This window comes from Bemisia tabaci, unplaced genomic scaffold (assembly GCF_918797505.1).
Source record: "Bemisia tabaci unplaced genomic scaffold, PGI_BMITA_v3".
In the NCBI taxonomy this organism is placed as follows: domain Eukaryota; kingdom Metazoa; phylum Arthropoda; class Insecta; order Hemiptera; family Aleyrodidae; genus Bemisia; species Bemisia tabaci.
The window spans coordinates 101,765-117,056 of NW_027311755.1; the positions used below are offsets into that span (position 1 = coordinate 101,765).

Genomic DNA, 15,292 nt, shown 5'->3' on the forward strand with positions numbered 1-15,292 from the left:
CACATTTTGTCGTTCCCCTGCGGACAGAGGCGGATCCAGAAATTTGGCAACACCCGGATGCCTCCTTTTAAACCCATGCTAAATAATCGATTCTTGTCGAAGCACCTGGCCCCTCTAAATATCGATACATTTCCATAGGTTTAAATGGAAAAATGACAATGTTGCCAATTTGCTGGATCCGCCAATGCCCGCAAACCGATTGTTGAAATTGATAAACAAAGCTATAGACAAAGAGGACATGATGAGTATGGAGCGATCCTATTGGTTAATTTGGGTGGTTCTTATAGACTAAGGGGTAAATGATGGACTAACTAAATGGTGTCTCGTGAGTTGCCGTTAGTTGGTCTATTTCCTACCTCCTTTGTCAATTTCAACCACCCTCTTCCACCAATAGGATCCCTCCATGTCTCTTTTGTGTCTATAGCTTTGTCTATCGATTTCAACAATCGACCCGCAGACGAAGAAACGTAACTCTATTCGAAGGTTGCAAAATTGACTCAAAAAATTCAATTTTTTACAAGAATGTACCTGTGCAATATTCGTCAAAAATTTGTCTGATTTTTGCTCGAAGTCAGATGAAAAACCAGTGACACCTAAGATTAATGAAATGCACGCGGGGAAATTCAGGAATACTGCCGTGCTAAGGAAAAACGCCGTATGAACGAACCTTCAGGCGTTGCCAAATTTTGTTTGATAAAACGTGAATTTTCTGGTAAACTTATGATGTTTTTCCTCCCGATTTTTCAGATAATTTTGTTCGCAATTTTGCCCAGAGATTCTGAAAATTTAAAGGAAAAAGATTCATAACTTCCCTTGAAAATAAACATTTTATCGAAGGAAATTTTGCAACTCTCGAATGTTCATACGGCGTTCTTCCATAGCACGGCAGTAAGCGCGTAGAGCACTGCGCTGCTGCAAGCGAGGCATTCGAAAACGCCTTCAATTATTGCGTATGCAATACGCACATCCAAAGAACACGAATAGTTGCATCCTGGCTCCTTGGTCTTCGGTCCGTGCTTCTAATATGCCAGTAAGCGATTAAGTGATGTCTGATCACTGTTATCTGTTCCTTATGAAAGGAACTATGTCGCACGTAAACCGTATGCACATAGTTCCTTTTAGCACTAATAAGTTTAATTCATTAACTAGTTTTCTTTATATGAAAACTTCTTTCCTTCTTAATATTTCATTCGTGAGAAAATTACTCATCAATTCATGGAAATTTCTCTAATGTTTGAAATATTTAACGAAAATCCCCACGCTCGGGACAATGTGAAACTATCTAAAGTGAGCTTGCTGATAAATTCGATTATTTTTAAGAAGTAGAAACTGCACATAATGTCATGCTGAGGAAAACAACGTATGTACATTCGAGCGATGCCGAATTCACCCCAATAAAAAATTAAATTATGAGAACAGTCATGCATTTTTATTTCTTGATATATTCATACACTTTACATGAAATTACGATAAAAACAATTTGAAAAATCTGAAGAATAATACCCATGCATTCCGCCGGAAATTTGGGATTCGTCAAATAAAATTTACACGGAGAAAAAAACTTCCTTGAGGTCATATGAATCTCTGAAGTTTTCGAATCACGTATCTGAAAACTTGAGGCCCAGCTGCCGAAGTTGAGGTCAGACAATTGAAGTACTCCGGTACATACCGAGGTGCCTCGATGTCTGACCCGAACTTCGGCAGTTGGACCTCAAGTTTTCGGCTGCGAGATCAGAAAATTTCAGAGATCCATATGACCTCAACTTCGGGTCCCATGCACGAAGTTTTTTTCTCCGTGTAGCAGCTTCTGAAGGCTCATACGGAGTTTTTTGTAAGCACGGCAGCATTACTCACAGGGATTTTACCTGATTGTTTCGGAATATACTAATCTCAATATGAAATGCGTTTTCCTTCATCTACATTTCAGGATTTTGGAGGGACCCCAACATTATTCGGTGTGGCTTCTGTGATAAACCACATTTCGGAGATATTCGCTTACTTCTTCAGCTTTAAATTGATTAGGCAGATGGGTCACGTGAAAGTAAGTCACCTAATATTCCTTTATATCATATAAGTCATTGCTCGCAAATCTATATGCACTGAAAAAAAAATCTCGGTGTATTTACTAAGAAAAGGGTAAAATTACCAAGAATTTAGGGTTCTATTTGATCCCAGTTTTTTCTTGGTAAAATTACCATTTATGGAATTGGTAATTTTACCGAAAAATCTCGGTAAAATTATTGACTTTCTCGGTAATTTTACTGGACCCGGTAAAAACGCAAATATTTTTTATCGACTGTGTAGAATTACCGAGATAAAATGGCAAAGTTACCAGGAATTAATTACCGATAAAAGTGGTATTCTTACCTGAAAAAATAGTAAAATACCGGTTTTTAGATAAGCTTACCAGTCTATTTTGGTTAATTACCATATTGGTAAAAAAGTGAGATGGTAAGGTACCAACGGACCTTGGTAAAAACGCCGAGAATTTTTTTTCAGTGTGTTCCGATTCAGAGGCCTCTACTCTGCCCATCAATGTTAAGCAGCTTTATTCCTTACATTAACAGAAGTAATTCTTTCGCAGATTTTGGACTTTCATAATACCACTCAAGTTCGAACTTCATGATTAGCCGTTCATTGCGTTGCATAGCGTTGCATGAAAGCAACACATGCTTTTCAGCTTTACTTTTATGCTGGAGTATTAAATTGAATCAAAGCAAGAAATGATTTTTGGGGAGCATTATAAGTCTGATCTCCTAACTTAAATAAAAATTACAAAAATCGATTCCAACTGACTCTATTGTCGAAAAAATACTGTACAATGTAGATTTTCTCTCCAATATCAATGATTAGCTCATGCAACAAAGGGTTAACATTCTGCACTCTGTTTTAAAACATTTCCCGGTGCCCTACTTATGACCATGTATGGAATCGATTAATTTAAATGTTTTTATTCGAAGTTTTTATTAGGCCAACTTTGTGACAGCACTTGTGAGTGGGAAGTTGCCGTGGGCGCAGTAGGGGATATTGCATGCCTTTATATTCCTCCCCATTAAAAAAGTCATTTACTTTGCACACATACTGCCTATAAAACATTTTAATTGAGTATCAACGTGTTTCTCTCCGTGTTCCGAAAAATTATTTGTCAAATAATTCAAATCTCACGCGCGTATTTTTATTCTATTTACCAGTTTATTTTAAATTCCTTTGTTTGCAGGTCCTATGTCTTGGTTTGGGAGGGAACATAGTTAGATTCCTTTACATCTCTTGGCTAAAAGACCCTTGGTGGGTTCTACCTTTCGAATTCATTCAGGGTAAGTACGTTACTATACCGCCGGTTTCATAGCGCAGTAGATCCATTTTGCGAAAAATATTCGTTAAGGCGTTAAAATTTGGGAAAATCGACCTCTGTTAAGCTTCTTTTGAAGCCATTCTCCCGCAAAATCTAACCGTTTATACGAACCTAAGGCTCAAGTCTACCAATAATCCACGAAAATCATGTTAAAATGTTCACTTGTTCACATCTGATTATGCCAGGAGGCAATGCAGGAAACGTTACAGTTTTTAGGCTATTTTTTGTTAGGTGGATTTTCTTGGGGACCTCGGTAATACAACTTTGAACTTAAAGGGGTGGCCAACTAAGAGTTAATTATTAAAATTGATTAAAAAATAAAATAAAAAAATTACAAACTTTAATATGTATATAAATAGCCCCAGCACTTAACATCATTTGCTCTTTAGTAACACGAGTTATTTTTCCATTCAGTCACTCGTTTAATTTCATAAACATATCAGTGTTCATAATGTTAAGATGCATAGCATTGAGTGTAGTAACTATTATGATAATTAGATGATCCTCTAACTCAAACTATGCTTTTATTGGAATAGTCCGAACAATTCCACAACTAATTTCATACGAGAATAACTTGATTATAATTTTAATTACCGTAATGGAGATGTTGCATGTGTGAGGGATTTGCGATTTGACCATTGATTCTTATGCAAAAGTTCGCGAGAAACACGATGGTGCCACTGGTTTTCTCTGAAATCATCTCCCAAGCTCAAAAAAAGCTCTGAAGTTGAGGCTAAAATGGAGGGGATATCCCACCCTACCCTGAGAGTCCACCTCTACATCAAGACAAACTCTCCATGCAAAGGTAGGGAGCAAATACATTAGCAGGGTTGCCGTGTTTTCAGTTTTTGAGTCCCCAGATAAAGTGGCAGCCCTGCTAATGTATTTGCTCCCTATCTTTGCACGGAGAGTTTGTTTTGATGTAGAGGTGGATTCTCAGGGTAGGGTGGGATATCCCCTCCATTTTGGCCTCACTTTGAGAGCTTTTCTTGAGCTCGGGAGATGATTTCAGAGAAAACCAGAGGCACCATCGTGTTTCTCGCGAACTTTTACCGAAGAATCAACGGTCAAATCGCAAATCCCTTCACACTTGCAACATCTCCATTATGATTACCAGAACAAGTCAATTTCATAATTCAAATGGCGTCCCCTTAAATCGTTTCTTTGTGAATTTAAAATGAGATTCTGTCGGCAGGAATCACCCATGCGGCTGTGTGGGCCGCCTGCTGCTCGTACATCGCTCACAACACACCGCCTCAACTTCGTGGCTCCGCCCAAGGCGTGCTCCAAGGCCTCCACCACGGACTGGGTCGTGGTTGCGGAGCCGTTTTCGGTGGCATCTTCGTCACATACTACGGTTAGTTTACCTGTAGTGTTTGGAATGAGGACATCAGCGGGCTGATTATTGAAATTGAGAGACAAAGTAATAGACAAAGAAGACATAGGGAGTATGGAGCGATCCTATTGGTTGAAAAAGGGTGGTTCGTATAGACAATGGGATAAAATGATGGACTAACTGTAGGGTCTCTCGTGGGTTGCCGTTAGTTAGTCTATTAACTACCTTATTTTTCCATTGCAACCACACGCATCCACCAACAGGATACCTCCATATATCTTATGTCTTTTTTGTCTAATGCTTTGTCGATCAATTTCAATAATCGGCCCGCAGGAGGGATAAGAACCTAGCCAAGATAATGAGCAATGCTGCTTCGTAAAAATTAAAAACATTGTGCAAACACATTTACCCTGACGAACATATTTGAGGAAACTGCAATGGAGAATTTGCATGCAATTTTTTTATTGCTGCGTTTGAAAGTGCTCAGAGAGCTGATTTCCCAGTATTTTTTATAATTTTTTTCTGATGTGGGAAATAGTATGAAAATAGATTTAAAAGTGAGAAAATGCACCGCTTAGTGATGTTATCTGGCGGCATTTCCCATTTAAACACACGTATTTTAGTAGATTAGATGATTTTGACATATCTTCTCCAATAATTGTTTACTGTTTACTATAAGAATAACTTGGATTTCAGGCACGACTGCAACTTTCCGGGCTTACGGTGTCTTGTGTATGCTCGTTTTAGCTGGTTTCATATTCATCAACTTCTATCGAAAAGATCTTGGTTTCTTATCCGACATTCCTGTCACGGAAGACCCACATCAGGTACGAATTTTGGTCTTGAGTTACACGAATTTCTATTTAAATACTAATTAAATGAGGATTTTTTATCCAAATTTCCAAGTACCGTGGTAAAATTTGACGTAAGACATACTTACATACTTACATGAAAGCCACTTTCACAGCCTTCTCTGGCGCTCTGCGACACCTATAGCTGCCCAAGTCCCATTTCCTCCCAAAATCCTTCGGAGAGATCACCGAAAAAAAGTGGAGTTGGTTTAACATTCTGGATGCAACCACATTAAAACAAATAAAGTAAAATGATTAAATTAATATACAGTTTAAATTTAAATTAAAAATTAGGCAATTAATCGGTTTAATTATTCGGTCATAAATACCAGTGAAATTTCACTTGTTTTTTCGGTGTTGGCACTTCCTCATTAAAGCCCCATAACGTAACCTCCTCTTACGTCAAACATTTTCATAAAATGAAGTTTGGAAATTGACTCTTCAGAGAATATGAGTATTTTAAACGTGGGAGCTCTAGAGCATTTCTAAAGTTTTCTGTCTGTTTTTTAATGAGAAAACTTTGCACTTAATGAACCACTAGACAAGGTACACCTTGCCCAACGCCTAGTTATTTGCAACATCGCAATTAAGAAATGTCCTTTCTGCACATAGCGCTTCAATTACAACGATTAAAGCGTGCACCGTGCCATGCGCGCAATGCGAGAAGTATTCATGCAGTATCTGGTAGGCGCTGATATGCGTGTCGCACCGACCGCACTATTTGGCGCAATGCACGAAGTATTCTTAGAGTCTTGCAGGCGCTAATATGCGTTCATTGCCGGCTGCACTGTGTTTGCCGCATCATTCGAACTATCGCGTTAGAATATTCGCAGCATCGAATAATGGGGCTTGAAAGGCCCATATCGTGTTGTGCCCTATGAGCATTTCAACGTTGCCTAATTTCTCTGGATAAAATATTTGTTCAGAGAAAAGTTAGGAAAGTTCACTACAATCTTCACTTTTTTTTTAGATTGAATGGGCTATCGAACAAAGTACTAATTTAAGCACTCTGATACACGATTCTTCACCAGAATTTCGCGTAGAATTTGATTCGCGCGACAAAAACTACTGAAATCAACTTCTAACTAAGATATTGCCGTTTATAATATTCACATTGATTACGGGAGATTCGAATTGCCCGGTCACAAGAAGCGCAATACTCTACATAAGTGAAATCGCGCCTCACAACGATTTTGCATGGCAGGCTTCTGAGTTGGGTTCTGAGTCGTTCCTTTCCCACCCTCTCTTGTTCAAAGTGTGAATAATGTGCTCTAGCTTTTCCAAAAGCGTCAAGATTGAGGCTGTCATACTTTTGTATCGCACAGACTGCCATGGTAACGTTTATTGTTATTAACGCTAACATTATTGACGTTGTGCGATTTGACTTATGTAGACCATTGCGTTTTCATGAGCGAGACTTTTGACTTTTGAGCCTGCATCAGAATGCTTAACCTCCCTCCTGTGTATGTCGGCCTCTTGTGGTGTAGTGGTTGTAATGCTGGCCGAGAGGTCCCGGGTTCAATTCCCGGCCAGGTGACCCGAGATTGATGGTCTCGGGCAATGGTCACCTGGGGCTGGGGTAATCAGCGTGGGATTAGCCGCCTCCCCCCCCCCCCCCAAAAAAAAAAGAACTTCGTACCTTGTCTGGTGATCTATTCTCAACGTGTCTAAAGCTCACTCTCCGATCCACAAAAAAGGTCCTGAAATTCATGATTCGTTTCAGGTGGCCGAAGAAACGGCCCATCTGGCGCCGCACGGGGTTCCGAGCAATCCAATACCGCGGGCGTTGTCCAGTCAACGTCTGCACGAGCTGGGCGGCCAAGATCAACAAGCCTACAACAACGCCACCTACGGCACAACTGGCGGGAACCTGGACATTCCTGGGGGACAAGGAGGTAATTGAGATCAGTCATTTCATGTGCCCAACAGAAACCAAAACGGCTAAAATAAGGGACAGGCAAAACCCTGGAGAACAATCTAGCCTGTCGCACAGTGACCTTGCACGCTACAGCTGCGGGCTGATTGTTGAAATTGATAGACAATTAGAACGCGATCGCAAACACAAATTTTAGGATTCAACTTACAAAAGTTGAAAGTGAGAAAATTCTTGAAAATTTCACTTTCCATCGCCATTTGGTAAAAATCACACGAATAAAAAAATCCATCACCAAAAACCCGTTCCTTCAAATTTCTCAATTGACTTTTGAGGCTATGTTTACATGTTGAACCAATTGACATCGATACAATCTCACCTGTTCGATCGAATACGATCCATAAAGATATGTCCTAACGTCAGAGGAGCGACAGACTGAGCAAAATGACCAAGAAAAGACGCCAGCGGGTCGATTATTGAAATTTATTGACAAAGCTATAGACAAAGAGGAAAAAAGGGATATGGAGGGATTCTATTGGTGGAGGCGGGGCGGTTGCAATGGACAAAGAAAGGTAGATAATAGACTAACTAACGGCAACCCTCGTGAGACCCTACAGTTAGTCCATCATTTTCTCCCTAAGTCTATGAGAACGAACCATTTCAACCAGTAGGATCGCTCCATACTCCCTATGTCTTCTTTGTCTATAGCTTTGTCTGTCAATTTCAACAATCAGCCCGCAGAGCTTGTAAATACGATGGAATCACATTTCGATGGCGGAACTGCAGAGATGCGTATCCCAGATTGCGACGTTGCAGATTACCCTTTATATACTTCATTTTTTAATTTGAAAACGTCTCAATGGAAATTCCTTAAAACTTCCGTGATTTTTCTTCTCTGTGCGAAGAAAAATACTCTGTGAAAATTTCAAGGAATGATATTGGTTTTTTCTCTTTAAAAAAAACTACAATTAGAACGGAGATTGTTAAACACCGAGTTACGACGTGGTCTCGTAGTTTCACCGTCAGTTTGCTCATTTTCATCTTATGCGGGAATAAGGGTCGTAAACCTGACTTCTACGCGGCCCCTTTCATAAGCACTCATTGAGGAGTATCGCAGATGAGAGGTGTAGTTGGTACTTTTTGAAATATTTCAGATTACAGTCATTCCTAGTAGAACTCATCACAGTGTATACTGTATACTTCGTCAGGAAAATTGAACGATAGAATACTCATTTTTCACCTGATCATTTGGCTCAAAATTCATTTAACTCAAAAGCATTGTAAAATGTTAATCTTGATCGTGCTATTTTTGAAATCCCGAACATGTACGTATAATTTAGACTGATCATTCGTATGCCCATCAGTTCAATTACACTTACGAACGTTATAAATGTTCAAAAAAGTGTCATTCGTGCATGAAAAGAACCTTTTCATCTCCATTTCCTTTAGAGTTGAGAAAGCTCATTCTATGGGTTAGTAAATATGAAGTTTTTTTGCCCTTATTTTCCAGGCTACAGCACGAATCCATTCAGAACAGGAAATGATACAGGAGGTGGATACACGAACTATGGACAATCATATAGAACCGCCCCCGAAAAAATACAAAATCAGTTTCAGGTAAGACACTCAATTCCTTATGCATAATATTATATGATCATGACGTCACAGTTTTATTGGTGGGACTTTTTATTAGCTTACGCAACTCGTCCGGCATTTTGAGAGAGTTTTTTGTTGCACTTCCGAAAACATCATTTGATATTTTAATGAAATACCTACATGAAGGTCACTTTACAGCACTCCTTCAATCTCTATGGCACCTAAACACCGCGTCATCGTGTCCTATCGGACCATAACCCCTTCTACATATAATTCAATACCATCCCTTAACCTATCATTAGGCACCTCCCAGGAGGAATCCAATCTAGGACCTTCTTCAACACCTGTTTTTTTTATCATTGATTAAGTTCAGAGAATGCTAAGAGACAGGTTTCAATAAAATATTCTCTCAAGAAATGAAATCAGAGTGGGAGTTTTGAAATAGCACAATCGAGATGTGTGTTTTTTCGTAGGATCATAGATGGTTTTTAATCTTCACTCCATGCATTTTCAGTTCTTGACATGATAGACTTTATTTGATATCAATACATATTTTGATGCTAATTTTTCTTTTCTAGCAATACAATGAAATTCTATCTCGCTCTGATGACAAAGTGGTGGACAGTGTGGCCAAACCTTTGACAAATGTGTTCGCTCAGCAACCAGTAGATGCACCTCGAATTTACGACTGGTGAAAATTTACGACCGATTCCTATTAAGTCCAGGTTAACAACTATTAGAAAAGTGATATTGGGGGTGAATTTCTTTTAGAAGCCCAATATCTTTCAATCGTTCAGAAAGAACTTCATTACCTCCAACTGTCTCCAAGTATAAGACCCTTGGTGATAACAAACCATAATTCATCAAAATGAGATTAGTGTCACGTGGATAGTAGTAATTGCAAAAAAGTTTGAAATCTTTACCGTAATCTAGTAGTTGACAATACTCTCTTCAAGCAGATTTTTTAATTACAGCAAGCAAGTAATTACTCATTCCAATGGCTGAATCTATTCTGTCAGTCCAAGTAGAACTTAATACAAAGTAGTAGGATCGGAGATATTTAAAAATAAATTGTAGGAGAAAAAGTCATTATTTCCCTTTGACGTAAATCAGACACATTTGCGCTCATCATCATTTTTAGGGAATGTAATAAGCCCTTTAAAAATGTCTCTCTTTCATAATTGTAGCAATGGCCCTGACTTAGGTACTCTAAAAATCTCGTACTGACAATGAGCCCCTTCACCGACTGCCGGCCGTTTTTAGTCTAAAGACTGACCCTCATACGGGAATAGACATGCTGACTATTATTCACTCCACAAGGCTGAGCATGCTGTGTCAGCTTACTAGAAAAAAGTGATGGATAGAGTTGTTCATGGCGGTTTTATTCTATCATTTTTTTAAATTGCATTCATTTGCAGTAGATATTTTCTCTATATATATATTAAGTATCCGTGGCGAGGCGTGAATGATTGATATCGATATGTACCATTTGAAGCTGTGGTAGAGGATCGATTATTACTATCGATCCTATTCCATGAGTTTAAATGACAGATTAATCGATATATCGCAAAGTGCGCCACGCCACTGTTAAGTATCATTGGATGTAATATTTTTGTGGCGTTATTTGTGAAGATGTATATTTGTTCGCTTCCAGCTCTTTCTCTCCTCCTTCCTTTCGTCTCTCTCTCTCTCTCTCCCTCCTTTGATATTCAAATGTTTTGATGTTTCCTTTTTTAGGTGTTTTTTCCCGGTTCTTTTATTGCGTCCAAAATGCCTAAGATATGCGTATTTGCGTTTCTTTAAATCCGCAGTTATCACATTAGAATACCATCGCACCGTTTCCTTGCACAATCCTCTCCTCAGTTTTTAAAGCACGTTCGTTTTATAATTGTATATGAATCAGTCATTTTTCCTTTTTTATGAGAGAATATTTTGTAAATATCATTTTGTTGAATAAGTGTGCTGTGATGTCACGCATACATGGATGATTTTTTTCCTAGAGACAAATAAGTTGAATTACTTTTCTCATCCTCTGTATTAAAAGCCAAAAATGTAAAGCTTTTACGGGAGTGAATTGAGGAACATGACAAGCTCAACATACAGGAAAAGTTTAGAATTTAGACTGAGAATTACCTTAAAGCTCAACATACAGGAAAAGTTTAGAATTTAGACTGAGAATTACCTTAATTATCGCTCTGATGTAGTTCGCATAAGATCTTGGAGCAATCCACTTAATACGTTTCGGGTGCATAATCTCGTAAAAATATCTCAAAAACACATTAATGACTTTATAGCGAGATACGAGCGTTTTAATGTACTTTCCGAGGAGGAAAAACCGTTTTTAAGATTAATATTTTAATTTATCAGCATGTAACGTAAGCAAACAAATTACGGCATTAGCGTCTTCTAAGATTTACGTCAACCCGATATTAGGCGTAAGTGCGAATTGTTCGGAATATCGCAGTTTCAGCATAATTTCTTTCATGCTTTCATGTAAAAGTCAATGACAAAAATGCACCGAAATATCAAAATTACCTGTTCGTTCCACGAGGGATAACTACGCATCGCGTGGCAAAATCGTGCACTGCCCGTGTTTCTTTATATTTATTTTGGTCCACCACTAACAACGATCGTTACAAAACAGTTCAGCAGTTCAAAGTAGACTGGAGAAAATATGGGAGGAAAAAAGTTTGGAGCAATTTGTAAATAAGCGCCGTGTTGACGCGCGTGCAACTATTCTAACGTTGCTGCATATTTTCTGCCTATCCGTTTGATTTGAAGGCATTTTAACGAGACGAGTGCAAGTGATTCCATTCCATACAGAATTCGGACTCGTAACCAAAATTCCTGATTTCAGAGTCGAGCATAGGCAAGGTACCCCTGTTAAATTCGCAGCTTTTCTTTCCTATCCGCCTGCTACTTTTTTAGCACTTGCTTTCGCTTACTTTTGTACCCGCATAGATACATGAAACGCTCGCTTACGAACCTGTAAATACTGCTACATTGATCTCGTCTCATTCTCGGTATGAGTGAGCTTAACTGTAAGTAAAAGAACAAATAACTTGTTAATTAATTTATAAAGCTGTTGTACTTTTGTTTTGTTTTAAATTTTTATGGAAATGATACAAATTTTCAAGTCTACAACAAGAGGCAAGAGACCCTCCAATGGCCGCTTAGCGACAGGTAAAAACTTTTACTTTCGTGGATTCAACACTTCCTTGTGGACAGTTGTATGGTAGCAACCCTGCCGTGCTAAGGAAGAACGCCGTATGAGCCTTCAGACGTTGCTAAGTTTCCTTCGATAAAAACCGAATTTACTGGGAAAATTCCGAAAATTAATTTGGAAAATTTTCAGGCAATTTTGTATGCAATTTAATCTAATATCTGAAAATTTCAAAGAAAAATATGCATGAATGTCGTCAAAAATACATCTTTTATCGAGGGAAATTTGGCAACTCTCGAATGTTCATACGGCGTTCTTCCCTAAGCACGGCAGAATTGTCATCTCACCTACTAGGTGGACGATGAGCTTCGGGTGACGTGATGAGCCAAACAAGTTTACCAAATTTCGGTAAAATTGCCAAAGAAAATACCCAACACGTTGCTCGACATCCACAAAGTAGGTACGTTAAAAGATAAAAGATGGGGTACCGAAAGTAAAAGCTTCCACCATTGCCAAGATACCTCTGGAGGGTCTCCTGTCTCTGTCTACAACACGAGAGGATAATTCAGGTGTGCGTATAAGATCCAAGAGAATATCAAAGGTTAAACTACCGGATTATGTGTCTCGTTTGAAGCGTTTAGAAATCTCCGCGCCCGCTACAATATTTTGAAAGAGGACCGATCTATATCATTTCTTGAAATTTTCATAAAGTTTACTTTGCATAGAGGTAAAAAACACGGAAGTTTTCAAGAATGGACGTCGAGTTGTTTTCCATTTAAAAAATAAAGTATAGCAGGAAGTCTACAACGTCTCAAACCGAGCTACAAGGTCTGGTACTTCACCGCCGATATCACTGTAATTCCCGGCATTGTTCGGAATTTTAAAATTTCTTGATTTGCATAGTGCAAGGTCCAGCCCTGCAGCCTGATTGTTGAAATTTTTTGCTTGTTGACTGGACCAAGACAAGACTAAGGTGGAATGAAGTTACAAAGTTAATCTGTTTTGTCAATGCCCCCGTCAGATGAAATTGATGAAAAAATGAGGGCATCTCTTGATTTGCCCATGTCGTCGATTCCACCCGACATAGGCATTACAAAAAAAATGATTGACGATACAATTTCAATAATAGTAATACATAATCCGGCTTCAGGTACAGCATGACTCTGTATAATTTGCTCTCAATCATGTTTTATCCAGAAGAATGTCGGGAACCAGTGGCGTGGCGTGAATGATCGATTATCGATATCTCGCCATTTGAAACTATTGTAAAGAATCGATTACTAGGGTGTTCGCTGTGAACACCCTGATGATCGATCTTTTTTCATAGGTTTGAGTGGCATATCTATCGATATATCGCAAAGCACGCCACGCCACTGTAGGGAACGGATTGTTTTCATGTACCTAGATATCAGAAAAAGTACCTATAAACTCTCCTGAATTCATATTCCTCTTCCTCCTTTTTAGGAAAACTAATTTTATTATTTTTCTAAGCAAAAATTTGCGATAGCATCGTTTTTTTTACACGTTCTTTTGACATTCCCGAATGAACAAATAGATAGAGCAATGGAGCCTTTAAGAATAATTTTTCTCTCTTGATTTCGAGGTTTTAGGAAATTGAGAAATAATCCATGAAAAGGTGAACCACTGAGTAAAAAAAACTATTCCAAGGTTATTTAACGGCCTAAAATACCAAAGGATGTCTCTTGAGCAGAGACCGACGTTCTAAAACCGTACAGGTTGGTGAGTCGCTTGTGCAGTTTACAACTGCAGGCTATTCTACGACTCTGTACTTTAATTTAGGTACATTTGCGCTTAAGATGAAGGTACCAAGAACTCTTAACCTACTTTTGAGGTTGTGTCCTCTACTGCGTGTTATACTCATAGGTTCTTGCAGGGTCCGTCACAGCTTGTAAACTGCAGCTGTTAAATGAGAGGTTACTTATCGGTGTAATTTTGTAAGATTGCAATAATCGCCATAATTCAAGTGCACGAACAAGTAGAATTAAAGGTAAGGATTAGCCACACAAAATAGTAAAGTAAGGCAATATCTATTTACAGTATGATATGGTATAAATGGTATATAGAGGTTAAATTTAAGAGTGCATCCTCTTAAACTTCCTCTTGAAAATCTCTGAGTTAGTTTCACGCAATTTTTTTGCAGGAAGGAAAATATTTTTTTTCGGAAAGGAAATCGCAATGTTTAGCTTGGACTGTTTTAATTTGAACATTTTATTGTTTAAAGTCATTACTTGACAGTATTATTAATTACCTATTCTAAAAATACAATTAATACTACTTTTGAATCTACCAAAATTCGCAATTTAAGTCCATTCAACATGTGAGACAGAATTTAACACATCATTTAAAAAAAAGGGAAGCCGACATACCCTCCATCTCTAGTCTTTATACCCTTTGAAAATAATTCAGAAGGTATTTATGCAAGGAGGCGTTATCCCTTTAGAGGCGATTTTGCAATTTGCTAACACTATTTTTCCTCCATTTAAATACATTGAAAATATCGGTATTAGGTGAGGCAAACTTCCTCACCAAGGATCGATTGTTTTACATACATTTAAATGGAGGAGAAGCGGTGTTGCCAACTTTCAACAATCGCCACTTGACAACCAAAGCTCGCCCTTTATGTTCTCTGGAGCACAATAGGGATTTCTATGGCAATGGCTTCTCTTGATATCATATGTATATGGACAGGGTAAAATGACCCTCTCCCTTCTTGAAGACGGTTGTTAACTTTTTGTAACTCAGTACCCCATCTCCGTTGAGACCTCCCTGTCCCATAAATTTTGATGTTACATTTGTTGTACCCTTTTCTCCCGTGTTACGTGCGCATTTTGGTAGTATGCTGTGCAGAGATGGAGATACCTCTTGTGTTAGGAATACTTGAAACTACTTTGTAAAAATAAATTGTGCTGTTGGAGTGACAGTTTGAGTGCGGAAGCTGATTACTTGAGACATATCATTTTATGCCTATTGGATTACAAAAATAATTTACAGGATAGAATTTTTATTTCGTCTTATGTAATTTAAGCAAGTTTTTTGTTGTCCAATTGTGAACAATAAACGTAAATAAAATTATTATTATTATTACTGAATCTCACGAGTT

General features: G+C 38.3%; 1 protein-coding gene across 3 annotated transcripts in view; it reads left to right on the plus strand.

The window, feature by feature from the left end:
• The window catches only part of LOC140225857 (major facilitator superfamily domain-containing protein 6-like), a 105,046-nt gene that overhangs the window by 33,775 nt on the left and 55,979 nt on the right, over window positions 1–15,292 (plus strand). For 2 of the 3 annotated variants that reach the window (XM_072305826.1, XM_072305827.1), the window contains exons 7-13: window positions 1,928–2,041; window positions 3,218–3,314; window positions 4,548–4,709; window positions 5,385–5,515; window positions 7,263–7,434; window positions 8,923–9,029; window positions 9,587–15,281. In XM_072305826.1, coding sequence (XP_072161927.1) covers window positions 1,928–2,041; window positions 3,218–3,314; window positions 4,548–4,709; window positions 5,385–5,515; window positions 7,263–7,434; window positions 8,923–9,029; window positions 9,587–9,703 — 900 coding nt within the window. In that variant the 3' untranslated portion in view covers window positions 9,704–15,281. Of the gene's footprint in view, window positions 1–1,927; window positions 2,042–3,217; window positions 3,315–4,547; window positions 4,710–5,384; window positions 5,516–7,262; window positions 7,435–8,922; window positions 9,030–9,586; window positions 15,282–15,292 lie in introns of those variants that run through there. The other variant, XM_072305828.1, reaches the window with a different exon arrangement.